Source organism: Spermophilus citellus (assembly GCF_964194105.1).
Source record: "Spermophilus citellus genome assembly, chromosome: 4".
NCBI lineage: Eukaryota > Metazoa > Chordata > Mammalia > Rodentia > Sciuridae > Spermophilus > Spermophilus citellus.
This window is the reverse complement of record NC_138185.1, coordinates 13869686-13896433: the sequence shown is the minus strand read 5'-3', so window position 1 is coordinate 13896433 and position 26748 is coordinate 13869686. Positions and strand designations below refer to the sequence as shown.

The 26748-nt window shown below is 49.7% G+C and overlaps 1 protein-coding gene across 1 annotated transcript in view; it reads left to right on the top strand.

The window, feature by feature from the left end:
• The window catches only part of APCDD1L (APC down-regulated 1 like), a gene marked incomplete at its 3' end in the record, with an annotated part of 52328 nt that extends 26296 nt beyond the window's left edge, over positions 1-26032 (top strand). The window contains exons 2-4 of the mRNA XM_081289354.1: positions 17299-17437; positions 19900-20452; positions 25286-26032. Coding sequence (XP_081145480.1) covers positions 17299-17437; positions 19900-20452; positions 25286-26032 — 1439 coding nt within the window. The remainder of the gene's footprint in view (positions 1-17298; positions 17438-19899; positions 20453-25285) is intronic.
• Between the last annotated feature and the right edge of the window lie 716 nt (positions 26033-26748).

Here is a 26748-nt window from a genome sequence, read left to right as displayed (position 1 = left end):
CAGTTACAGGACTCTCCAGGAAGTCACACAGGTAGATACAGATGTACATGTTAACAATAAAAAACAAACAAACAAAAAACCCTTTCTGCTGGACCTGTGGCTCCCTTCCCGACATTATTCATTTCTTCCCCAGACACCCACGCACACTCTTCTTCCCTCTGTCTTCTCATTGTCAATCAGTCTCACCAGAGGGTTCTAGTTTATTAAGGTGTCAGAGCTTTGTTTTCTGTTTTATTAATATCTTCTTTTTTTCTTATTTCTTTTCTCTTCTTACTTTGAATTGATTTATTTTTTTTCTTCCTCTGACTCCTTAAGTTAGAGTGACTGTCAGACTTTCTTCTTTTAAGCCCGTCTATAGGTTTACCTCAAGGAATTGTTCTCTCGGCGTTGGACAAGTTTGGAGGCACTTTATTTCAATTTCAGCTTAGTTCTAACATCTGAGTCATTTTGGATTTTGATTTCTTCCTTGATGCCTGAGTGTTTTATTTCAGTTTCCAATTGCTGGCTTTTCATGTATTAAAAATTCTTTATTACTGGCTTTTCATTTCATTGCACTGGGATCAGACATGCAGCTTACATGATACCAATTCTTAGAATTTTTTTTGAGATTTATTTTATGACCCTTCACAGGATCAGTTTTTGTAAATGCTGCATATTTTAAAATGTTCAAAGGGAGTGTGCATTCTAAGGCACACTTGTGTATGCACACACGTAGTGAGTCAAACTCTTTGGTTGTGTTTTTAAATCCTCTGCCTTATTACTCATCTTTCATCTCCCTTGATCTTCCATCTACAGGGAGGAGGTGGGCACAGTGGCACAGCCCTTGCCTAGCATGCACGAGGACCTGGGTTCCAAAGGGGGAAAAAAACATTCTTTTTTTTTTTTTAAAGAATTGTGCTAAATCCCTTCAATGATGGTGTATTTGTCCAAGTCTCTTTTGATCTACAGCAATCTTTGCTTCATGTATTTTTTTAAAAATAATGTAACCTTTATTTTAGTTGTTGTTGTTGTTGTTGTTGTTGTCGTTGTTGTTTATGTGGTGCTAAGGATCAAACCTGGGGCCTCCCCAGTGCTAGGCGAGCACTCTACCACTGAGCTACAACCTCAGCCCTGCTTCGTATATTTTGATGCTATTTTACAGTTCAGGCTTCCTGGTAGATTGGGCCTTTTATGCAGTGACAACCTACATCCCTAATCTTGTTTGGGGTTGTGTGTCCTGCTTCATCTGGCTCTGTATGGTCATCCAGTTCCCTTTGATTGAGTATTTGGTAAGTTCCACCCGTCTGTTTTCTGCCTTTCTGGTCCTCATGCTTCAATTGTGTCCACTGTAAAGATGACAGAGTTGGGGGTTTCAAACCAACTTGATGGTTTCTGTCGGCAAGTAAATGGTTTGATGTATTCCATTTGTTTTCGTTATCTTTTCTACAGATGTACTTCATGTGCTCTTTGTCTGCTTCTGGTTTTTTTAATACTTGAGGGATTCGTTTTCTGAACTCGTTCTTATAACTGCCCTTTCTTTTTCTTCTGGTTTGGAAATGATACAATACTTCCATTGTTTTATCGGCTATTCCTATAATTAATTAATTTAATTAATCTAAACCCTTTCCCTGATTAACACAAGGAATTTAGAACAACCACCTAATCATCCCTCTCTCAAATTACATGTTTCTCTTTTCCAACTTTTTAGTTCTGTTCTTTCTTTCTTCTTTTTCTTTTTTCTGATGCCACAAAATTCGAGATTATTGTTTATTTTTTTCCTTAAACATAATATATTCAAATTCTTTATTCATTATTTTGTCTTAAAAATTAGACCTTCCTTCCAGTAAATTTCTTTCTTCTCAAATCCCTTTATTCAGAAGGGACAATTAATAGAGCAGTAAACACCCTCAGTATTGTTCGTCTGAAAGGTGTCTTTGTTTACCCTTGTTCTTGAAGGATATTTCAGTAGATATACAAATTGGAGTTGATGATCCTTTTCTCTTTTTCTTGTCTTTGGTGTTCTGTAGACTCCAGTGTTAGTTTCTCTTCGTTAACCCTGTGGTGTGCTCACTGGGATTCCTGATGCCAGAGGTTTGCTGTCTTTTATAATTTCCAAAAATGTTACCAGATGTTTTTTCCTTTACCTCTTCATTCTCTTCTACCTTTTCTTTTCTTTCCTTTCCTTCTGGAAGACATTAGTTAATCCTTTTCAATATACCTCTTCTGTCTTCTAGCCCCTTTTTTCTTAGTGTTCAGGCCCTTCTCTTCCTTTTCTGAATGTGATATAATTCCTATACATCTAACTTCCAGTTGACTAATCTCCTTTTCAACTGTGTCTAATCTGCTCCATAATCCAGTCACTATATTTTTATTTCAACAATTTTTTATATTTCTTAAAGTTCTACTTGATTCTTTTTAAAATCTGATTGGTCATTTTTATAGGCTAAGGTTGTTTGCTTATTTTTTTTTTAATTTCACATTTCATTTTGTTAAACATTTCATACATATTATTATGTGTTTTGTAATAAATAATTCCATTATCTGATGGTCTTGGGATATAAACTTCTTGTTTCTGCTCATTCTTACTCTGCAGTGGGTTGCTTACTTGTATACTTGGTGATCTCTAATTGAGAACTCGTATTTGTTTGATCTGACTCTGTGAAAACATTGGAATCTAAAATGATAATGCTTTCCTCAAGAGTGTTCATATTTGCTTATCTCAGGAGCCAAGAAGCACCAGCAACCTAAGACCACCCCAGCCCCTATTCACCCAACCTGATGCCACAGGCAAGGCTGACACTGACTTTGCCCTTAGGAAGGTTTCCACGGGTCCCACTTCCCTGCACTTTTGGGGTCCAGGGAACTCGAGGCTTCCCTGCTTTATGAAAAAGTGTCATTAAGTCAAGTCTGGTTTGCACAAAGGAGAAGTTCCTCTGAGGATTCAGATGGCTGTATTGCCGAGGCAGAGGGCTGATTTATGGCCCTTAAAGACCATGCTTGCAGCTCCGTGGAGAATGATTGCAGGCACAGAGTTGTTGCCTGGCAGGCAGCAAGAGGCCATGATCAGAATGACAGGTGCCCAAGGCAGAGTGGTGGTGTTGAGAATAAACCATGGCAGTGGAGTAACCAGTCATTAATACGTGTCCCTTGTTCATTTGTAGGCACACATACACACACAAAAAAAGTGTGATTAACCACAAATCTTTATTAATTTTGAATTTCTCTTATAATTTTTCATCTGTTAGACTTGCAAAAATGAACATATCCTATTTTATTTCTGATAATATCTAGTGTGACCAAAAAGGTAAATACACAGGTACTCTCGCACATCATTGATAAGTTGAAACATTTTTTTTTGAGGATGGTTTTGGTCAAATGTACTGACATGCTAAATGCACATTCAGCCTCTCTGTTAGAAACATCTTCATTAAACACACAAAATTTACACAAAGATATAATAGCAAAAAATCAGAGAAAGAGAAGGAGGAGATGGAGGGAAAGGGGAAGGATCACAACCTCAATAGCCATCGACAGAGCAAAGGCTAACTAGGTCCTAAATCAAGCTTCCTTGATATAATGGAGTATTGTTTTGTCTTTTCCAAAAAGAAATAAGTCTCAGGTGGAAAAAAAAAACTCTGATAATTTAAGTGTAAAAAGCAAAATGCAGAACGATGTGTATAGAAAGATTGCATTCATAAAAATATTTTAATAGCCAAATAAAAAACATACACATTTATATGCAGACATCGGCATGAAACCATTTTCTGGGAGGATGCACAAGAAACTGTGAAAATGATTCACTTTGGAGGAAGCAACCAGGGCTTCAGGGTAGGATGCGCCTCGCACTTTTCATTTTACACCTTTTTATACATTTTGAAAATTCCACTGCGAGCCACGTCCTGCTTTTGTCTGAGTAGTGGAGCCTGTTTTTATTGGACTCTCGCTGATTAGGGCACCTGCTTCCCCGGGTTATTACAGCCACTGCTTCTGCCTCCTCATCCTGGCCGGTTCCTTCTCGCATACCATGAATATGCATCAGACCCTCTGGTCTTAAAATCAACCTTCCGCAAAGATCTCTAAAATCTATTATGAAGTTAAAACAATAGATTTCAAATAATGCATACAGGTTAATCCCATTTTTCTAAAAAATACAGAATAAATACACATTATATGTGTATGAAAAGAAGAAGAGCCTAGAGAGATTTATTCATTCATTCAACAAAAACATATTGCCTGCCTCTCGAGGATGGGGCGTTGTTGCAGAGACAGAGTCTAGAGGAGACCCGAGTCCCTATTCTGTGCCCCCTTGGAGTCCTGGGGCCCAGAATCTAGAAGGGATGAACACCAGCAGGTGGTACAATCCACTCTGAAGGAGGTGACCTTGAAATCAAATCATCTTAGTGCTTTTCTGTATTTTCTGATTTAATTTTTTCACCCTGCGTATGGTCTTAAAGAATCTATACAAAAATAGTAATTGAACCATTAAACACAATCTCTCTCTCACACCATCCCTCTACTTTGACCTCTCTTCTCTGTCCACGGACACATTTCTACCCTCACCTATGCAAAATCTGGGATGCAGTGGTAGTAAAATATACTTGATTGTGTATCTGGCTGTCAGACTGAGCCAGGCATCCTGCATTTTACCTGCAGTCCTACTTACAGTCTTACTTACAGTCCTACTTGCAGTCCCTCTTCTTTGCTCTCCAGCTCCTTCCCCTCTGAGAGCCCTCCTCAGTCCCCTGGCCTTCCCTGCAGAGCTGTTGTCCTGGGGATGCTGTCACCATCTGTGTGTGTGCGCGATGGGCAAGGGTCTGGCCCCAGCCAGCACCTTCCCTGGGTGCTCAAAGAGCAAGCCCCTAGAACAGCACTCCCCAGACCTCCACTACAGGGATGGCACCCCATCTTCCCCACCCCAGGCCTGGGGCTTGTACCCGCACCACGAGCTCCCCCCACAGGCGCTTTCCTGTCCACACCCCGCGGCCTCAACCTGGCCTCCTCAGGACTTGAAGTGTCCCCACAGGACCTCCTTCCCCCCCCTGGCCACCCGCATCCAGGTACCACGTCATCCTCTACACAACAGGGGCCTGAGAGCCTTGGCCCCCGACCGCCTGCGGCTGTGGGCCACCACCAATTTGGTCACCTCTGATAGCTGCTGTCCTATAATTGAGTCAGCATTTCTCTTGAAATCAACTAACTCATTTTCACTTATTTTTAAAAAATAATCTATCCCTCTATGTCTTAGTGTCATCCTAACACCATCCCAGACTTGATGTGTCAGTTATTGAATTGAGTCAAAATAGACATGAAACTAATCAAACATAAGACGTCCATCAGGCCCCCCTGGAATAGCAGGCTCCCCCCAGGAGGCACAATGCTCTTTGCAGTGCACCGGTTTTGAGAACACAGTGATCTCACCCGTCACACACAGTACTGACCCCTGGAGCGGTGGCCGTGCCTTCCAGCAGCTTGGACGGCCCCCTGCCTCTGCCTCTCTCCCCACAGCCTCCCCCAGGCCGCCTGGCCCAGGACTAATTACATCCTCTCCATCTCTGTGCTTCACACCTCTCGGCCACCTTCGCAGCTCTGCCCCAGCGCCCATTACGCACAGCTACATCTGTCAGGCGGCTCCTGTTCTTGCAAGACCCTCAAGGAACATGTAGACAGTGAGAGCCCCCCAAGGCCCCTCCTTCTCCAGTTCCCTCAGGCAAACTGGGCCAGCACCAGGCAGAACACATGGCTGTTCCAGGCCTAGCTTGGAAGGTCAGACCCAGAGCACTGGAAGAAGAATCTTTACAGTCCTGTGCTTGGACACATAGTAGGTGCTCAATAAACGTCAAACAAAGATCAGGGGCTGTGAGTCCTGGAGGAAAGAGCCTGGGGTTTATGGCTACCCAAGGTGGCTTCGAGTTTGGGCTTTTCTACACAGAGTTGCATGGGAGAAGCAAGTAACTGGCGGGCTCTCTCCTGAGCCTCTGTTTTCTGGGGTCGTAACAATGCCCACCCTAAATGTTTGTTATGAAGATAATAAACCCTAAATGTTTATTATGAAGAACACCTAAACATAGGCTGTGCAAACGCTAGAACTTTCCAGAAATGCATGCCTTTTTACCATAGTGGTAACCATGATGCCCTTGGTGACTAATCCACTGTGGTCACCCAGTTGGCACCAAGCTTCCCTTTTGTGAGTGGTGACCCTCTTCTCCAGGAAGACAGCAGAGCTGGCTCAGGGTCACAAGGGAAGGCAAGAGAGACAAGCCTGTTTATTTGACATTCAGGAAGCCAACTCATTCTCCTGTGCCTCCTCTGCAACACTTAAGCCAATATTTGCGTCTTTGGGATCCTATTTGTATGGTAATTCACAAAAATAGGGTTTGGACTTTACAGCCCACCTTCCTCCCGAAATTCGGAAAGCACATTAATTTCCTAGACGGTAAAATAATGCCGTAATTAAGTATCACCGTTTCTCTTCAAATCTGGGACCTTCTCACAAAATGGGTTTTTCGAAACACGGTGTAGGTTTTCCCAGAAAACGGCACTCGGGGGAAATGCCTTATTTCCAATGTATGAAGGAGACCACGGACTTCATCTCAACACGATGGAGGAAAAATTGATTTGTTAAATGACAATCTTCCTCGTGCATCTCTCTCCCGGCTCCCGTCGGCGCCCAAGGCCCCGCGCGTCCTGCGGAGAGGCTGCGGAGGGGCCTCGAGGTCCTTTGTCCTCCGCTGACCACGCCTCCCAGGTCCCCTCCGTCGTGCTCCCCGCAGGAGACAACTGGGCGACTTCGTTACCGCTGCCCTTCGGCCTTAAAACCCTGCTCTACGCGAGTGGACACGAAGATCCCGCACGTGGACGAGAGCTGGGCCCAGCGCGGGCCTTCGAGGGCTCGCTCTTCCCGAAGACCGCGCGGAGGGCGGGAGGCGGGTGGCCCGGGCCGGGGGCCCCGAGGCCGGTGGAGCCGCCGGGATGCGCCCGGCTCCCAGGCGCCCCAACCGAAGCTCAAGAGGGCCCCCGTGTGGAGAGTCCCGGGAACAGCCCGGCAAGTGTGTGCTTCCCCCAGCGCTGGGGTGCCGCCCTGCACCTCCAGGATCCCCGACCCACGCACCCACGGGGACCTCCAGCTTGCGGCCATCGCTCCGCCAAACCCGACTGTTTCTGGTGGATGAGACGGTTGTGGGCCCGTCCTGCGAAGACCTCGTGGTCGACCATTTCTCAAGGCTCCGTGAAGAGCTAAGCTCTTGTGGTGCCTCTAAGAGGCCTCCTTTCCAGGGTTTCCAGGGTTCCATGGGGACCGTCTGTCACGATTCATACAGACGTCTTCTTTCTTATTGAGTATGTCCAAACCTTCTGATTATCTTGCCAAATTCCTGTTCTGGAGAACAATGGAAGCTTCAGTCTTCTGCCAAAAGAGCTGATAAAGACTCCGTCCAAGGAGAGACTTCTAGACCAGGTTCTGTTTAGCAAACCTTGACCTGTGACTACACCCCTCAGGGCCGTCCCCATTGTCCATCCAGACCTAAAGGTGTTGGGTACCACTACAAGAGCTCGCTTGAGCCCCCTGGGCCTGGGCCTCCTCACAGCCCAGGGCGGAAGTGTGGCGTCCTTGGAGAGCCCTGGCCAAATTTGGTACAGATTATAAATGTCTACAGACCGTGTGCAGATCTGGGAACACAGGTGCTGAAGCTGGGCTAACGAGGCCTTGTCTCCAAGACACCAGAACATCTGGGTGGAGGGGGAAATGCGCCCATCAATCACTCTGATGTCTTGGCTGCTTGGAAACAGCTGGGCTTTGGCTGGAATTTTCCAGTTTTCATCTGGGTGGAAGCCCCAGCCAGAGCGAGAGTAATTAGCATTACCATGGGGCTGAGGAAGGATTCTGATGTGAATGGTTTTTGTACTGGAACCTTCCTAAACAAACAAACAGAAAAACCTGGCTGATGAGCTGGCGTGCTAAGCCAAATCTGGTCTCCCCAAGCCCCCCATTCCTTTCCCACTCAGGCAGCCATATGCTTCCTTCCCTAAGCAGAGATGCTAAACACAGGCCACAGGGAGGTGTCCTCAGCGGCCAGCTGCTCCCCTTTACAAGACACTTTCAGCGGATATTAGGCACAGGAGTGCACAAAGGCCCACCTTTGCCACCAAAGCCTGGGTCCAGCTCACCCTGGGATTGGTCTTAAGAATGGGAGGACAGTGAGGAACATACCATGTCCCCTCGACCACCTTTCCATGCACAACTTCTCAATCTGAAGCCCACCCTCCTGCTTCTTTTCAGCTGCCTGGTCCTTCCCAAGTTCCTCAGGGCAACGGCCAACTCTCTGAGGTCACCCTGCAGAGGAAGGCACATTCCAAAGACCTGGGAGGCTGCCGGGAGCGGGAGCAGGGAGTGGAACATGCTTTTTCAAGAACACACCATTTCTGAGTTTCCCACGGTTGCAGAGTCCACCATGGGACATGTGAGGTGTCTGCAGGCCAGCCACCCACAATAGGGGGCCTGGCTCCTTAGAATTCCAAGGTTGTCGTCATAATTGCAGTGATTTGCTAGGACTGTCTTAGCATGCCAATCTGTAACTTCTCAGGGGACTTTCAGTGGAAACTTTGTGCTTTCATGCAGTGACTTGATTGCAAAGCACATCTTTTGCTGTAGCAACCCAGTAACGGCTGCCATTTCAACAGACGCTTTCTGAAGCCTGCTGGCCAAGCGGCCAGCACATCTCAGTGTGTGGAAGGCAGGCCCCTCTAATCAAGAGAGCTCATTGTTTGGGTGGATCTGTTGCTGACATTTTTATTTAAAATGTGGACAAGCTTCCAAATCCAAACATTTTAGGTGAATTACCTCAAGCTGAGGGATTTGAAATAAACCAGAATGTTCCAGATTTTTTTTTTAAGCAAACACGTTTTTTAAAGCAAATGTTGATCAGAATCCTAGTGTATTCATCTGAGCAAAGAGTGGGGCTTCTTAGGCCAAAGCTGAGCCTGGGAAATTAGGCCCCACTAACAGGGTCTCCCCTCTGTCCCAAAGACAACCTCAGGGGTCATCAGAAACCAACCTGAAAATTTCCAATACTGCACCCCACGGCCCACACACTCCCTTTTCCAAGCTGTAGCTCTGACCCTCATGTAGGCCACCTGAGCACCTGAAATGTGTTCAGTCTTGATTGAGCAGAGCTGTGAGTGTAAATTTTACAATTAATTTTGAAGACTTGGTGTGAAAGAACAGCAAATAAAACATCTCATTCATAGTTTCTGTATGTGTTGCATGTTATAATAGAATATTTAGGGCTGAGTAAAATATCTGTTCAACGTGACCACCACCTAAGCACGTTCAGTATTAGGTATTAGGTATTAGGCACAGGAGTTCACAAAGGCCCACCTTGGCCACCGAAGCCTGGGTCCAGAAAACATCATGTAGTAAAACCACACCCATGGCTTACATTTATGGCTTGAGTTCAGCTTCTCTCAGGCCATGCTGCAGGGCTGGGGAAACCTTACCTGGAAGGGCTAGGATCATGTCCGGCTGTTTTAGCTGGCAGGTTCCCAGGATAAGTAGTTGCTTTCCACAAAGCACCCACTTTAGATTCTTAGGCTGGCCCCAGTCCATCTAAGCTCTTGACAGGGCTTGCTCTTGAATCTCCCTTCTTGTCCCTCTCTGCTTACTCAGATCAGTCCAGACCACCAGCCTTCTGGGTATTCTTTGACTGGTGACCTTTTGACAAGCAGCCAGATTCTTATCAATCCCAGCAACTGCACCCTCCTGCCTGGCCCTAAAGCCATGTCATGAAGGAGCCTCACCTGCACTCCTGCACTGCGTGTCCTTCCTCCATTTAGCTCAAAGTGGGCACTGTGACTAGCACTCCCATATGAAGGCATGTCACTAAGAACTTTCCGTGACTTAACAAATACTTATCAAGTGTCAGTCAGGCACTGGGCTTGGTGAGGCATAATCGGTGAGCAAGAAAGGCCCATCTTAAACAGAGCAGACACACTGGTGCGGAAACATGAAGGGAAGAAGGGAAGAAAGAGAGAAGGGAGGTAGGAGGGAGGGAAGGAAGAAAGGAGAGAAGGCAGGAATGAGAAAAGAAAGAAGAGAGAGAACACTGAATGGCTGGAGTGGCACCCCACCATTAGTGAGCACCCTGCACCCAGATTGTGGTCTCTAAACACCACTTTCCAATAAATGAGCCAGAGCTTCCTGGAGAAATGGCTGATTCCAGGACCAGGGCTGAAAAAACACAAAATGAGCCTGGGAAATCACCTCGCACCTGGAAATAAGGAACTGTTCAAAACAAGAATATGTAGAAAGGATACAGGAGATGAGTGGGAAGTGCTCTCAGTGGCCAACTCAGGGACAATTTGAGCAACAAAATATCCATAGTTAGGGATTATCACCTATAAGCAAAATAAATATCTAACAGTTTGTACTACTAGAAGTCACACTGGAATGATGGATGGATGGTGGGGAAAGGATAGCAAATTGTTGTAGGCAAGAATCATCAATGGTCATCAATAGATGATCAAATGTTAGAGGCATAAATAATGCAAAAGGACATGTTCTCATCATCTCTAGTTAGAACCTCAGAAGATAATTATTAATTGCAACAGGAAAGATGATAATTTAACAGTGAATGAACTTGGTAGGCACTTCTATGAGATAGTGATCACAGTGAACAACACCAGAAAAAGGTGGATTGACAAGAGGGACCTCCTGAAATAATGAACCCAGAAGGGTAAACATCACTTAGACTTCTTGATTACCAAAAATGCATTTGATGTATTTAACCATGAGGATACATCAGACTGTCCCAGACTAAGGAACATATTATGAAATAACCGGCCAGTACTCTTTAAAAAAGTTTCAAATTCATGAAAGACAAAGACATGTCACTGATTGAAGGAGACATGACAACTAAATGCCCTGTTGGACCCTGGATGGCCTCCTGGGCCAGCAAGGGGGGTGAGCCTTGAATCAGTTGTGGATTTGCTTGTAACATTGCACCTGTGCTAACTTCCTGGTTTTTGACCTTTGTTTCATGTCTGTGTCAGATGTCGACCTTCAGATCTGCTGGGCAAAGGGTATAACACTCTCTACTCCTTTTGCAACATTTTTGTAAGTCTGAAATTATTTCAAAACAAAAAGTCAAAAAATAAAAGTAAACAAAAAAACTGAAAGCAGATCAATAATTGCCAGATGTGGTACACACTGCACAGGAGAGGTGGGTGGAGCAGAGTAGGAGAGAAGTACAGAGGGCCATTTGCCAGGAAATGCTTGGGAGGCAGAAGGAGCACCCAGTGCTTGGCAGAGGGAGTCCCCAGGGAACTCCAGGAATCTCTGGGAAGCCACAGGGAAGGCTCTCAGCAGTGCCCGCTGGATGACAAGAAAGGCGGTAACTGATTCCAAAGGGCCTACTAGGCTCTTGGGAAAGCTTGAATGGGACTCCAAGTGCGCTGGGAACCACAGAAATTTGGGGTTGTTGCATGAATCTCCTTCAAGACCCTCAGATGGTGTGAGACGGTATCCCACAATGGGCCTATTTAATGTCAGCTTCCCTAACGGAATAAGAGTTCTGGCCATTGTGGGCAGCCTTATAAATCCAGAGCCTGTCAGGTACCAGGAAAACCAGAGGTAGGTGTGCAGTGTGTGAGCAGAGGGGTGAGGGAAAGCAGACGAGGTGACGGGAGGGTCCCCGTCTTTAGATGGCCCTCCCTAGCTGTGGGGGGGTTGAGCTTGAACAAAAAAGACATTTTTAAGACCTGACCCCCTACCTCCCGAGAGTGTGGCCTTATGTGGAAACCGGGTCTTTGCAGAAGCGATCAAGGTAGAACGAGGTCGTGCTGAACCCTTGGGTCTGATCAGTGAGTGGTGCCTTTTCATGAGAAAGGAGAGGGAGACTGGATATGGAGATGTGGACAGGAGGAGACACACAGAGCGAGAAGACAGGCGGAGACCAGACGGAGGTGCCACCCAGAGCTGGGAGAGGCGGGAAGCACCCTCCCCAGGCAGCCGTGGAGGGAGGGCGGCCCTGCCCGCGTGGGTTTCAGAACTTAGACTTCCACACACCAGGCCAGAGAAGAGAAATTCCTATTGTTTATACCAGTTTGTGGTCATTTGTCACAATAGCTCCAGGAACTCACATGCTGTCCTGTGCTCTCCTGGGAAGTAAGGGCTACTCCCTCGGCTCCCTCTTCCTCTGTGCTGCCCTCAGGCTGCTTCCCACATCCACCACTCACACATTGATTTATGAAATGTTTTTTTTTTTACTTTAATTTTTTTTATTGGTTATTCAAAAGATTACAAAGCTCTTGACATATCATATTTCATACATTCGATTCAAGTGGGTTATGAACTCCCATTTTTACCCCAAATACAGATTGCAGAATCACTTCGATTACACATCCACATTTTTACATAATGCCATATTAGAAACTGTTGAATTCTGCTACCTTTCCTATCCTCTACTATCCCCCCTCCCCTCCCCTCCATCTTCTCTCTCTACCCTATCTGTTGTGATTTAATTCTTTCCCTTGTTTTTTTCCCCTTCCCCCTCACAACCTCTTATATGTAATTTTGTATAACAATGAGGGTCTCCTTCCATTTCCATGCAATTTCCCTTTACTCTCCCTTTCCCTCCCACCTCATGTCTCTGTTTAAAGTTGATCTTTTCCTCCTGCTCTTCCTCCCTGCTCTGTTCTTAGTTGCTCTCATTATATGAAAGAAGACATTTGGCATTTGTTTTTTAGGGATTGGCTAGCTTCACTTAGCATAATCTGCTCTAGTGCCATCCATTTCCCTGCAAATTCCATAATTTTGTCATTTTTTAGTGCTGTGTAATACTCCATTGTGTATAAATGCCACATTTTTTTTATCCATTCATCTATTGAAGGGCATCTGGGTTGGTTCCACAGTCTAGCTATTGTGAATTGTGCTGCTATGAACATCAATGTGGCAGTATCCCTGTAGTACGCTCTTTTAAGGTCTTCAGGGAATAGTCCGAGAAGGGCAATAGCTGGGTCAAATGGTGGTTCCATTCCCAGCTTTCCCAGGAATCTCCATACTGCTTTCCAAATTGGCCGCACCAATTTGCAGTCCCACCAGCAATGTACAAGAGTACCCTTTTCCCCACATCCTCTCCAGCACTTGTTGTTGTTTGCCTTCATAATGGCTGCCAATCTTACTGGAGTGAGATGGTATCTTAGGGAGGTTTTGATTTGCATATGAAATATTTTTTTTTAATATTACTTAACATTTGAAAGTCCCCTTCAGGTGGACCCCCTTTCCAAGCTCAGTAACATGGGCTCTGCACAGCAGCTTTTCTAACAGCCTGGAAGTGGGTGTGAAGGAATCAGGGTGGCACCTAAACCCCTTCACCCACCCCCTCCCACGAGCTGCACTTCTCCAACCTCAGCCCCGACCTGTGAGGACAGGGGGCAATGGTTCTTTTATGCCATTTTGTCCCCAAAAGGAAGGCAACCGAAGAGCTGATCTTTCTGTGTCTGCTCAGGGAGGGACCCCACTCCACCCTTTGCCCTCCACCCTGCCTGAGCCACGCCTCCTGCTTTCAGGTCTTGGGAGGAAACCCAACAGAGGACCTGGACAGGGCGTGGCTTTCCAAGCCTCCTGGGTGCCTCTGTTGCAGGGGGATGACTACATTGACCTGCCGGCATCGCTGTGAACGGCAAGTAAGAGGAGGGCCTGTACAAACAGGCCAGTCCGTGGCAACCATGCTGTTGCCATGGTCCATGGGGAGAGGGACATGGGAGTGCTTGCTGTGTGGGCCTGCTTTCAGGGGATAGGAAGGTTCTGGGTTAGACTGAGACGGTGGTTGCAGAGTGTGGGGAATGTACTAATGCTACTGAAGTATACTCCTGCAGATGGTCAAAGTGGTGAATTTTATGTTAGATGTGATTTGCTGCATTCTTTAATTGTCCAAGAAGCAACTGCCTGAGGAGTGACCACAGCCAAGTCCTCTCACCCTTTTGAACCTCTGTTTCCTCGTCTGTACCAGGGGGCATCAACAGACCCACGTGGTGGGTGGCTGTGCAGATCCGTTGTTCCATACAGCATCGCATTCGTGTGTGGACACGCCACCTGCCTTGGGACTGCTGGAGGGGTCATGGCCATGACGCAGAAACAGCCTCTGACCAAGGCGACTCCCACGGTACATGCTTGGTAGACGCGGTCACCATGGTGATGATGCCCTGGTGATAAGCTTAGCCAAGCACCCGTACCCAGTAGGAGCTCAGCAAGTGTCCGCTCCCCTGAATCCCTAGGCAGATTCCATATGCTCGTGTGTCCAAGTGGCCTGTCCCTGGTGCTATGACTCACGACCACACAGTGGACCATGGCAGATCATATTTTCAGCTCTGGGAGTCTGGTCTGAGCAATTGGGCACTCTAGATTTAATTCTGCAGGTAATTTGAACGATGCTATCTAATTTCAAATGTCCCTGCTCTTATGAGTGCAAGAGCAGCATAATTTTTAATTAGTGAGTAAACAGTAAATAATGAATGGCAGTAAGTGGACACCACTGTTAATTAAAAATCCATGGTTGATAAAAATCAATTTGGTCCTTGTATTTAACTCTGTCTATCAGGTCCTTGTAAGAAGTTGCGCAGCCCAGCCCCAGCTCATCTGCCTCCAGTTGTTTATCTAGTTAGGACTTTTCTGTGGGAGAGAAAAAGAGAGGCGGGAGAGAAAGAAAAGAAAATCAAAGTCCACCCCAAAAGCTGCAACTGAGCTAATGTCACGGAGTCACTGCTAATTGGTTAAGCTTATCTCTGCAACCTTGAAGTCAAGGCTTCGCCCGCGGCCAAGAGGCGGCTTTGTGCTGGGGCCCGGGTGTTTTCACAAAGAAGGTCCACGGTCGTGTCCTATGCTGTGTGTGCGTGTTCTGAAGACAGCGAGGCTTGACCGTATCTCACAATCTGCTAACATAATTAAATCCTAATTTCTCCCAGAAAAACAAGAGGAACCAAAACGCGGCTAGCGGGAACACAGTATCTGAGGATTCGTGACAAAAACGGCGTTGGTACCTTCAGGAGGGGTGCGGGGTCGGGGGAGGCTTGTTTTCTTTGGAACAGAAAGCATTTTCTCAAAACACCGATTTTCATGAAACAATGAAAATATAATTTGCAGGGCCACCCGCTCTTTCGCTCTGAGATGCAAGCTCAGTTTTCCTACCAGGCGAGTCGGGCTGACCCCTCCTGATCCTTTTCTTCGCCTTGCTTCCATCTGTTCTTCAAATCAACACTTGCAGACAGGTTTCATTGACACCGGTGATGTTCAAATTAACCTGCAGAATTGAATCCGGGGGACCCGGCGTCTTCCAATGAAGACGCAGCCAAACCTGCGAGGTGCCGACCCTGAGGCAGCCTGTCCCAGTGCAGGCTGGGGGGGTGGGGGTGACACTAGGACAGGGCCAATGTGGATGCCTCACTGGCCCCCACATCCTGGCTCGGGCTCCCCTCAGCATGTTAGCCTTGTGCCAGGGCCACGCAAAGCAACCAGCTTCTGTCTTCCAAGGCCTTTGCTCCACTGCCTTGAGCAGCTTCAGGTACTCTCACGACAACATGTCTGTGGGAGGACACCTTGGCCTGGATTGGCTCTTTTCTTCCATTTCTCCAGTTTGGCTGATTGAAACCGAGGGGCCGGTTGACCAGGAGAACATTGTGTGTGGGTCCTGGCTTTGTCACACGTGAGTGTCACAATCCCCATCCTGCTGGGCCCATCTGGATGAGCCCGTTGGAGAAGGACCATACTCTGGCTCTTCTGGGGACCGTGAAGCCTCAGACCGGATGATGTGCGCACGTGCATGAAGTCCAGCCTTGTTGTCATCGTCCATGTCATCAGCAGCCTGACTTCTGCTTTCTCAGCTGGGCACTGGGGACCCCACGGACCCTGACTGGGACTCCCAACCTCCCGGGGGCAGAGGAATTTGCTCCACTTCATTTTTCTGAGAGGTCACCGGGGCACAGCAAGCTTGGGGCCCCTGTTTCCAATCACACAGCTCCAAGAGGGCTGTGTGGGGCCTCGTGGTCCCCCAAACCCAGATGGGAAAGTACAAACACTCACAGGGAAGAGGGCACAATGTGCTGACCAGGCACCTCTCAGCTCATGACCCTTCCCAGGGCCCTGCCTGGCAAAGTCTCACCTCCTGGGCTGAAGCCCTGGAGGCTCAGCTGCTCCTGACCCACTTTAGCCACTGCTCAGAGGAGGACAAGACAGGACAGCAGCTGCAGCAGCCGGTTGGCCAGGGTCGGGCCCCATGAGCACAGCCCGATGCTGCAATGCTCGGATGTTGCTCCTGCCAAGCTTCCCACAGCATCCCGCCATCTGGGTTGCCTCAGCCTCTGAGTGAGGATGACAGTTTCTGAGGGACTTGCTGCTCTTTAGCAGCTGAAGGTCCTGGGTGCACCTCATAACAACTCCTGGAAATCATAGTGGCCATCCCACGCCCTGGCTCAATTATTGCAGGGTCAGGGCAGGGCACATGGGGGATTCCCCAAGAGGACCTGGAGCCCAGTGCAATGACTCTGCTGCTCACAACCACCCTCTGACCACCTCCTTCTAAGACATTTTAATTCCTGCCTAGGATTAGGGATGAGGCTGCAAGGTGGCCTTCTACAGGAGCACTGGGCCTCTGCTGGTGGGCCATGCCCACACTCATTCACCACCCACCCAGCAAGCTGGCACTGGTCTAGGTCCCACAGATAGAGATGGACAAACCAAAGACCTGGCACTGGAACAGGACAGGGAGTAAGTGGCCTGGTGTGGGCAGCAAGGCTGGAGAGGTGGAGCAGAACCTGGGTTCCTCGGTGAAGGAAAGAGGTCTGCTCTGGGGGAGGACTGGGGTCCCACTGCCCTGGCTCCTCAGATCTGAGTCCTCCTTGTCCAGTACTGCCCAGGAGGGGGCCTGCAGAAGGGCAGGGCTTCTAGGAGTCTGGATCCCAGAGCCGAATTTTCAGAGGCTTCCCAGACCAAGAATCTGGGCCAGCCTCCCTCAAGGAGGCCTGCATTCCAGGGTGGTCACAACTGGGAATCCAAGGGATGAGTCAGAAAACTGATTCTAGGAATTCCAACATGCAGAGTACCTCCAGAACTGGGGGCAGTCTAAGGGGTGCTGGACAACCTGGTGGACAAGGTGGAGGTACAGGCAGGGAAAGGGGAATGGTCACCCTGGGGAATGAGGTAGAGGTGCAGGCAGGCTATGGGGCTTCCTCTGGCCTCCCAAGCTACATCCCTGGGTGGAGGTGGAGAGTAGGGAAGGCAGGTGGTGTATCTGGGGTGTACACATCTCTGATCCAGATCTGTCTGGTTTGCAGCTGGCACCAGAGAAGTGACCGGGGAAGTGAGAAGTGGCCACCTGCGCTGGGAGCCCCCTTGCCAGCCACCCACGCCTGAAGGCATGCCCATCACTGCAGTTCTGCCCCCCCACCTTGATGGCCCCTGGATCTCCACTGGGTAAGACCCCCAAGTCCTCACAGACCCCTAGGCTGAGGGACTTCTTCTCCGAGCCTCAGTGTCCATATGTGTGCACACAGTGTACCCAGTTCCCAAGAGGTCTGGTAGGTGCTAAGCACATGGCTTACCTCCCCTCTGCAGACGGCACCTGGGGGCAGGGACTGTTGGGACATCACACCCCTGCCAATGACAGCAGATCAGGAGATGCGTTAATTCAACACATGGAGCCCCATTATCTAGATACTTAGAGAGTTCCTGTTGTGAGCTGGGCACAAGGGCTCAGCAGTGGGGCATGTGCTGAGTACCCAAACAGAAACAACTGATAGCAACTTGAGATGGTGCCGAGATCTGCAGCGAAAGAAAGAAAACCAAGGCTGTAAAGCAAATGACCTGGAAGCCTTCTATAGGGGGTGATATTCTGCTAAGAGCTGAAAGAAAAGTAGTCTGCCCTCCAGAGAGCCAGAGAGAAGCCCAGCAGAGGGCACAGCTGGGGCAAAGGCCCTGAGGCCGGAAGTGGCAGGCCAGAGAGCCTGGTGTTCCCATGCTGGTCTCCTCACAGACAGGCTCCACTGACGTTTCAGAGGCTGGTGGCCACTCTGAAGCCCTGGACTCTGTGCTGGGCCCTCATCTGTGGCCCACAAACCTGCTGCAGCCAGCTGAGCTCCCCCATCCCAGGGCTGGGGTAGAAAGTAGGACAGCTGTGGCCTCCTCCTCCTGCATCCCTCCTGATGTGCCCCCTAGTCAGTCCCATTTTGGGGTCAAGGACTGGACTCTCTGTGTCCTCCATATGCCTCCTGAGCTCATGGAGAAACCCCACTGCCAAACATCTGGTAGTGCTTTGCGGGGAGGGAGGCTCGGGAGTTCCACAGAGCCACTCAGACTCTTCCCAGGCTTTTCCGGGGCTGGCTCCTCCGCCCTCCCCAGTCCAGGTGGGGTCCAGGCAACACTGTCAAGGCCACTCTAAAGCCGAACCAGGGCATGGGGAGGGGACACAGGTGTTAGGCTTCTCCTTCCTCCAGGTAACAGCACTCTGGAGAACCCAAGGGATGAGTCAGAAAACAGATTCTAGAATTTCTTCCAGAACTTTCTTCCTAGAAAGTTCCCTGATATGTTCTCAAGGCAAGCCCTGTTGCTTTCTGGGAGGAATGTGGAAAAGATTCTGGAGTCTGGGACCACCAAGACATCCAGTGTGACCTGCTGCATCCCTTGAGCAAATCTCTCCACTCCCCAGGCCTCGTCAGTGGCCTTTGGGGTGTGGGCGCCCCTCCCCATCTTTAACCACCACCTGTTCTGGTACTCATTTGCTATTTTTCTTTAAACCAACTCCCTTTATTTACTTAAACATAATCATTCATTTTTACAGCTTTATTGAGGTATAATTGGCATACAGTAAACTGCACACATTTACAGTGTAATATAATTATTTTTAAAGGAAGCACAATATCACCCCTATACGAAGAGCAGAGCCACTTGCCATAAATAAGAAGTAACTGTAAAAAGAAACTCAATGAAACAAAACAGCATAATTAGATTTGCTCTAGATTCATGGCCTACCTAAGGCTCCAAGTCTGTTCTTCACTGGGGAAAAAAGAAAAAAAAAAAAGGTTGGTGTTAAAGTCACGCCAGCTCCTTTATCCTTGATACTAGCAGAAAGATTGAAAGAAAAGAAAGGGAAACCGTTTTCTTACTGGTTGACAACATATTTCTTCTGCTCCAACAGCCCCGTTATAAAATACCAAGAAAACAGGGGCACGGGTTGGAGTCCAGTTGAGCGGTGTACATCCACCCATTGCCCCACCTGAGCCCAGTGGGGAAGTCCCAGAGGCCTACCCTGCCCAGCAGGGGGCATGGCGATGGGTCTGGGAGCCAGGTGGCTTTCCTTTCCTACCCTTCCACTCTGAGCTTGTTTGCATCACCAGTAGAATTGAGCCTGGGGGCCGAGGCCTACCCACCACCTGCTTCTGTAAAGAAAGTTCTATTGGTACACAACCAGGCCAATGCACTTCCATATCTACATCTGCTTTAGCTCTACAACTGCAGTCATAAGTGGCTGCCACAGAACCATCTGGCCCACCAAATCAAAGCTATATATCGTCTGATCACTTGTTCCTGCACCCCTCATTCGCTGGTCAGGACATAGGGTGGGGGTGCCGGAGCTCACTGGGAAGAAACAGGACACAGCCTCCCAGACCTCACAGAGCAGCAGGTCCTGAGATGGTTGCAAAAGCCCCCTGTTGTTAGGCCCAAGGTTAGGATGAAAGAGGAACTAGAAAGATCCGACAGTGGGTGGAAGGTCCTAACTCACCCCAGCAGTGAGGCTGACCCAAACAAGCCAAGGAAACTGAAGTGTGGGGGCCAGGCCAGAAGTGGAGGTTGGGGAGGCCAAGCCCAGCCCAGAGGACAGAGGGCCCCAGGACGCTGTCTCACCTCTCCACCCAGCACCCATCTCCTCCCCACGGCAGCTGTGAGGTGCGACCAGGCCCAGAGTTCCTCACCCGCTCCTACACCTTCTATCCCAACCGCCTCTTCCGGGCCTACCAGTTCTACTACGGAGATGCCTCCTGCCAGCAGCCAACCCACTCTCTGCTCATCAAGGGCAAAGTCCGCCTGCGCAGGGCCTCCTGGGTCACTCGGGGTGCCACCGAGGCAGACTACCACCTGCACAAGGTGGGCATCGCCTTCCACAGCCACCGTGCCCTGCTCGATGTCATCAGGCACCTCAATCAGACCCAAACCATCCAGGATTGCATGGGAAGGCTGCCCCCAGCCCAGGCCTGGCTGCCAGGAGCACTGTATGAGCTGCTGAGCACCCGGACTCAGGGGGACTGCATGGTAGCACTGGGCTTCAGCATGCATGAGCTCAGCCTGGTCCGTGTGCAACGCAGCCTGCAACCACAGCCCCGGGCTGCACCCCAGCTTGTGGAGGAACTGTACCTGGGGGACGTCCACACCACCTGGGCGGAGAGGCATTACTACAGGCCCACCGGCTACCAGCGCCCACTGCAGAGTGCCCTGGTGAGTCTGGGGCCCTGGGCGGGGAGCTTTGGGCCCACCCAGAAGGCCCTACATGACCTGGTCTCTACCAAAGGTCCTTTCTGCCCTGTCTCATCAGTGCCCGTTATTGACCCTGGCTTCAGGAATTTGGATATGCCATGGCCCCTGCTTGAGATTTCTCTTTCCAGGCCTTCACAGAAGGACACGTGTTCAGTCTTCCCCGTCTGGTCTTCCACAGTCCCTGCACCCCAGACTTGGTCCTCATGGGCCCTGCTGATCTCATTTCTATCCTTACGGGGCGGGTTTTCTCAGCTCAAATGTCCCTTCCAATCCCCGCTCCACATATTTTCCAGCACAGAGCACAACCCGGAGCTCTGCTGGCCCTTCTCCCCTTTTCCTTTGCCTCCTCACTGTGGTACAAAACCCTTCACAAGGGTGGGGCCAAAGCACAGCGTCTGGCCAACAGATGCTCAGGAATAAACCGAAGGGGCATCTTTCCCCCTTTCCTCCTGGGGCTGCTGCATACCCTCTGGATACCACCCTCAGGATCTCATTGTGGGCCTCTCCCTGGACCTGGGAGCAGAGCCACAGACACCCCCTCACGCTAACTTTAGGTGCAGCTGCATCAATATTGCCCCCGGATCTGGGCATCTGAGAGAGTGAAGGTCGGGCAGGGTCTGGGGTCCTATGTTTCTAACATGTATCCTCATGGTCTGCATTCTGGGTGGGGAGGCCCAGTCTAAAATGAACTGATTTCTGTGAGATGCAGCCCCAACTCCAGAGTGAACTTCCCTGAAGCCCATCAACCTAGGAAGCCATTTCAAAGGTGCCGCCCTAATTTGGAGAAGTTTTAGTAGCCTTTTTTTTTTTTGGCTGATAATCAAACAGAAAGAAAGTTAACCTTAATTGCATTATGTATTCCTGGCACATAGCCAGTACAAGGGTGGTCCTTGTGACCTTTTCTGTCTCCAAGACCTACCTCTCTGGTGCAGGTGAATCCTAAGGTTCTCCCCCCCCACACACACACACACAAAAAAAAAAAAAAAAAAAAAAAACTGTCTTTAAAAACACAAGATGAAATGCACCTGATTTAAATAGAAACCCACCCCATTAAAATAGTTCCTCAATCTTAAAACCCGAATGTGCTGCACGGGAGCACGAAGAACAGGAATTATTTCTTCACGCTCATGCCTGAGCAGTGATGGGTGTCAATGATACTTTCTGTATCTGTGACACTGATGGAGGAACATTGGTGACAGAGGTTCAGCAGATGCTACTGGGGTTTGCTGCCTACATTCACAACAAGAAGAAAGGTTAAAAGTTAGTGGATGTGAAATTAGTATACGACACTGGGTCAGGAACTTGGGTCCAAGGCACTCAGCATTTTCTGAAAGTGCAGATGAAGAGGGAGGGGAGGATGGAGGAGCTCAGCATCCCTGCCAAGTACCCTTTGAACTCTTAGGCCACCCTCACGTCATTTAGCATATACTGAGTGCTTACTGTGTATTTGACACTCAAGGAACTAAACTAGATGGGGAAACCTCTCACCCCTGGGAACAGCAGTTTATCAGAGTCCACAGGGGTGGCACTGGGGATGAGACAGACCCCAAATCCAGCCACTCTCCCATCTCTCTTTCACCCCCTCCCCCAAACCCAGGATCTGGGTAGCAGAGAAGGAACCCAACAAAATTCTCGTCATCAGAAAATCAGCCTCAGAGTTCCTTGAGTGACCTCAAAATCATTCCCTTTTTGGCAACCAATGTTCCAGACGGCTCTGGCTCAATCCCACTTAGCAAACCAGGGCAAGGCGGTGAGTGGCTTGCTGCCCCCCCCCCCCGCCCCCCGCGCCACAATCAAGAGGGAAAAGGCAGATCCCTGAGGGCTACAGGGGCTAACCAGTTCACCTGTCCCCAGGCAGACTTCTGGGGCCATCGATGTCCCTCCCTGCTGCCTGGCCAGTCCTGGTGGCCTATGCAGCCTGAAATGTGATTGAGAAGCAAGACACAGAAACGTGGGCACTGCCGAACAGTGCCAGATGTACAGGCATAAAATTAAATGTCCGCTCACCAAGCCCCCTTCTGAGGGGGGAGACAATTTCAAATAAGGAAATGCTGCAGATAAATCCCCAAATAACGAATTAGTCATTACCTTATGCTCTCTGGGGCCTAAGCCTTGCCCACAACCCAAACCAGATGGTAAACATGAACATTTTTAGAAGTTAATTTAAAACCAATTTGATCCCCAAATTCATTGCCTGTATATAGAATCCTAATCAATCAGCCAACACTCAACCAAAATCATCTGAGCCTGGTATCACCTCTGGGGGTTAATTAGAAACTGTTATGTGCTGTTTGAGAAATAACTTTATGTAACAGGCACAGGCCAGTAAGAGTTTGGCTTCCGCACAAGTGTGGATTCTGCTGGCTGGGGGCCTTGTATATTAACACCTGAGACTCCAGAGCACTGCAGAAGGATGTCTGGGAAATGATCTATGGGGGACAGGACCCTTCAACATTTCCCACGGAAGAAATGCCTTATCGTTCAGCTCTCTCACCTTGAAAGCTTGCTGACTCTCAATTTGTCTCTGCCAATTAGCATCCCCACCTACCCCCATGGGGGGGTCAGCTCTGGGATTATTTTGATGTAAAGCATTATGTCCTGTCAATGTACATTAGTGTGACAAAAGTTGGAATTCAGGTTAAAATGCCTCAATTAGAGTAGAGACTTAGCAGTCAGAATCCCAATAACCAACACTCAGGCTAACGCTTGTATTTGCTTTTTCCTGTTGCAAACATTTTTGCAGTCATGTCCTAGCTTTTCAAAGTGTCTTCAAACTCTGGGTCAAAATCCCCCAAGCTGGGCTGGAGTTGTGGCTCAGTGGTAGAGCACTTGCCTAGCATGTGTGAGGCCCTGGGTTCAATTCTCAGCACCACGTATAAATAAATGAATAAAATAAAGGTTCATCAACATCTGAAAAATATATATATATACATATATTCCCCCAAGCCAAGGCAGGCACAGTGGTGCACACCTGTAATCCCAGCAGCTGGGGGGGGGGGCTGGGGGGCTGAAGCAGGAGGATCACAAGTTCAAAGTCAGCCTCAGCAATGGCAAGGTGCTAAGCAACTCAGTGAGACCCTGTCTCTAAATAAAATACAAAATGGGGCTGGGGATGTGGCTCAGAGGTTGAGTGTCCCTGAGTTCAATCCCCAGTGCCCCCCCCAAAAAATCCCCCAAGCCAAAAATGGTATAGTCTCCTATATTATGGAAACCAGGGGAAGTTTGAGTTCAATAAGGATTAAGTAATAGCTTTTAAAGTATGGCAATACAAAACAAGAAGAGCCCTGGTTCTCAGTCATCTGGTATTTTCTTTCTAAACCAGAACTTCCCTATGCCACTTGGTTGGCATGAAACTCACCCAACTGTAATGTGTGGGAATCTTGCAGGGTTTTTGCATGAAAATATATACTAAAGCTAACTTCACAGCCAGGTCCTCAAAATGCCCCCTTTCCCTTGGACCCAGACCCCAAGTTTCCCTTAGGAATGGCAAAATGGGTGTTTGCTAGTTCCCTGGTCAGCTTTGACAAGTGGCTGTTCCAAAGCCATGGACCTTTCGGAATGATGCTCTTGGCTAAATTCGGGCAGCTCCCTTTAAGAAAAAAGAAGATATGTGTATCTGGTTCCTTTTTGGCCTCTACTGAGCTTTTTCGCTCCAAAATTCAGACTGACTACTCCCACACAATTTGATTTAGCGTCTGTTTCCTGTTGACGTGTTTTACTGTAAACCAACCTCTGGAGAATCTGTAAGGCCGGACAACTGTAAATAAGACCTTAGAGAGGAAATCAGTTCATGGCCTGGGGCAACAGAGGGCTGAAAACTTGGTGTGACTGGTTTTCCCACTGAAAATTGCACGGGAATGAACATCTCTGAGCAGCTCTTGATGACTTCCCAGTTACCCCCTTGGCACCACCTCTGGCATGAGGGTTCCTAAGCACAGCTGTTTCAATGGCTTCTGATCTTGGTTGCCACATTCGCTGTCCAAGGGGTGATGGAAGACAAAAGTACTCTTTCCTCATGAGGAGATACAAACTGCACCGAGGTAGACCCAGACAAGCAAGTTGTGCAGACCAGCAAGTTGTGCCGAGCTGTGTTTCAGCTCAGCTCTACCCCTTCCTGCCAGGGCAGCTGTAGCAGACCCCTCCCCGCCCACCCTCTAGGTCTCAGCTGCCTCTGGTTTCCTGTGCAGTAGTTGCAGGAGCCATTTAGCATAGCTCTAGCCTCAAAGAGCCAGGAGTGAGAAACAAGATGGGCTTCAGTGGTCCCATTTCAGGGCCCAGCCGGCTGGGTGTGAGGGAGACAGCTTCTTCTAAGCCCCAAGACACCAGGCCCACGAGGACTTCCATGCGTTTCTCGCTCATTCATGCACCAAGCATGTTTGCTGTGAGCCAAGCACTGTGCTAGGCCCTGCAGACAAGGAGACAGACCCAGCTTTTTGGTGCTTATTCATGGAGGAAGAGAGTCAGAGGAGGCAGGAGAAAGTAGCAGGGAGAGGAGAACAAAAGGGGACAGGGGACAGCCTCGTAGGGGCTCGCTGGGTCTGGAGAAGCCCCTCAGGGACCTCTTCTGAGCTGAAACCTGCAGAAGAGCTGCAGACTTTTCCCCTGGGAGCTCCAGGTAGGAAAGTCAGCAGGCTAAGATCCTGGGCAGGGGACTGCTCACTGGGGCCAAAGGTCAGCAGTGAGACCCTCTGGCCGGAGGTAAGCAGGTTGGGAGGGAGATGAGCACCGAGGGGCCAGGCCTCACCCACCTTGTCACCAAGTCCTCAAAAGAGGTCTCTGTTCCTCCCCTGCCAGCACCACGCGCGGCCCTGCCCGGCCTGCCAGCTCATCGCACGCGCTGACGAGCGCCACCCGCCCGTGCTGCCCGCCCCGGTGGCCCTGCCACTGCGCCTGGGCGGCCGCTGGGCCAGTGCGGGCTGCGAGGCGCGCCCGGCCGTGCTCTTCCTCACGCGGCTCTTCACCTTCCACGGCGCCGGCCGCTCCTGGGAAGGGTACTACCGCCACTTCTCGGACCCCGCCTGCCGCCGGCCCACCTTCACCGTCTTCGCCGCCGGCCGCTACTCCAGGGGCACGCCGTCTGCCAGGGTCCACGGCGCCACCGAGCTGGTGTTCGAGGTCACGCGAGCCCATGTGACTCCCATGGACCAGGTCACCGCGGCCATGCTCAACCTCTCCGAGCCGAGCAGCTGCGGGGGCCCCGGGGCCTGGTCTGTGGGTGCCGAGCGGGACGTCACGGTCACCAACGGCTGCCTGCCGCTGGGCATCAGGCTCCCGCACGTGGAGTACGAGCTTTTCAAGATGGAGCAAGACCCCCGCGGGCAGAGCCTGCTCTTCATCGGACAGAGGCCCACCGACGGGTCAAGTCCAGACACGCCCGAGAAGCGCCCCACTTCCTACCAGGCACCCCTGGTGCTCTGCACGGGGCAGGCTGGAGCCACCCCCAGGTCCCTGCAGCCCCGTGGAGGGGGGGCGTGTCCTCCTGACACCCCTCTCGCCCTGCTGCTCCTACTCCCAGAGCTGGCCTTCCTCCAGTGGCCATGACATCCTCTTAACTTCCAGACCTTCTCTGGACTGGGCCACCTCCGGAAGGACCAGTACTTCTCTGTTGTGGCGGCCACGTGGCCCCAGGGCTTCAGCAGGCAGCCTGTGTCCCAGAGGCCCAAAACATGAGCTCAAGGGCACCTGCAAAGTTGGGGCCAATGACCACACTCTGGGATATGGTGGTCAAGTTCGTGGCTACACGACTTTTCAAACAAACCCATGCTCCTGTTTTGGATGGTCTCCCAGCAGGCTGGAGCCAGAGGACCACCCTGAGGCTCACTGTCCAAGAGCTCCCTGCCCCTCCCTTCCTGGCCCTTGAGATTTTGAGATGGGAGCGAGAGCCTGAGATGGTGCCTAGGGACAGTGCCGCTCACTGCTCTGCTAAGCCTTCAGGCTGTTGTTGAAAGTTTATTAATTCAAATTTAGCAATACAAACTCAAAGCGGGGCCATGAATTAAAGATGCCACTTCGGGCTTCCAGAGCTTCTCAGCTTCCTGGCAAAGGGCCTGTCTCTTAGGGGGCCACTTGTCTTTCTTGAGTTCTGACTGCTGGCATTTGTCTGCATCTGCCTGTGCTTCTTCGAGTCAGACCTCAAGCTGTCAACACTTCGTGTGGATAAATCCAGTTCTCCAGAGCCACGTGCAAGCAAAGAGGGCTCCATTTGAGCTGAGAAATGTGGCCTCCCCTGGTATGCTTTAGCCTCTGAGCCTCCCTCG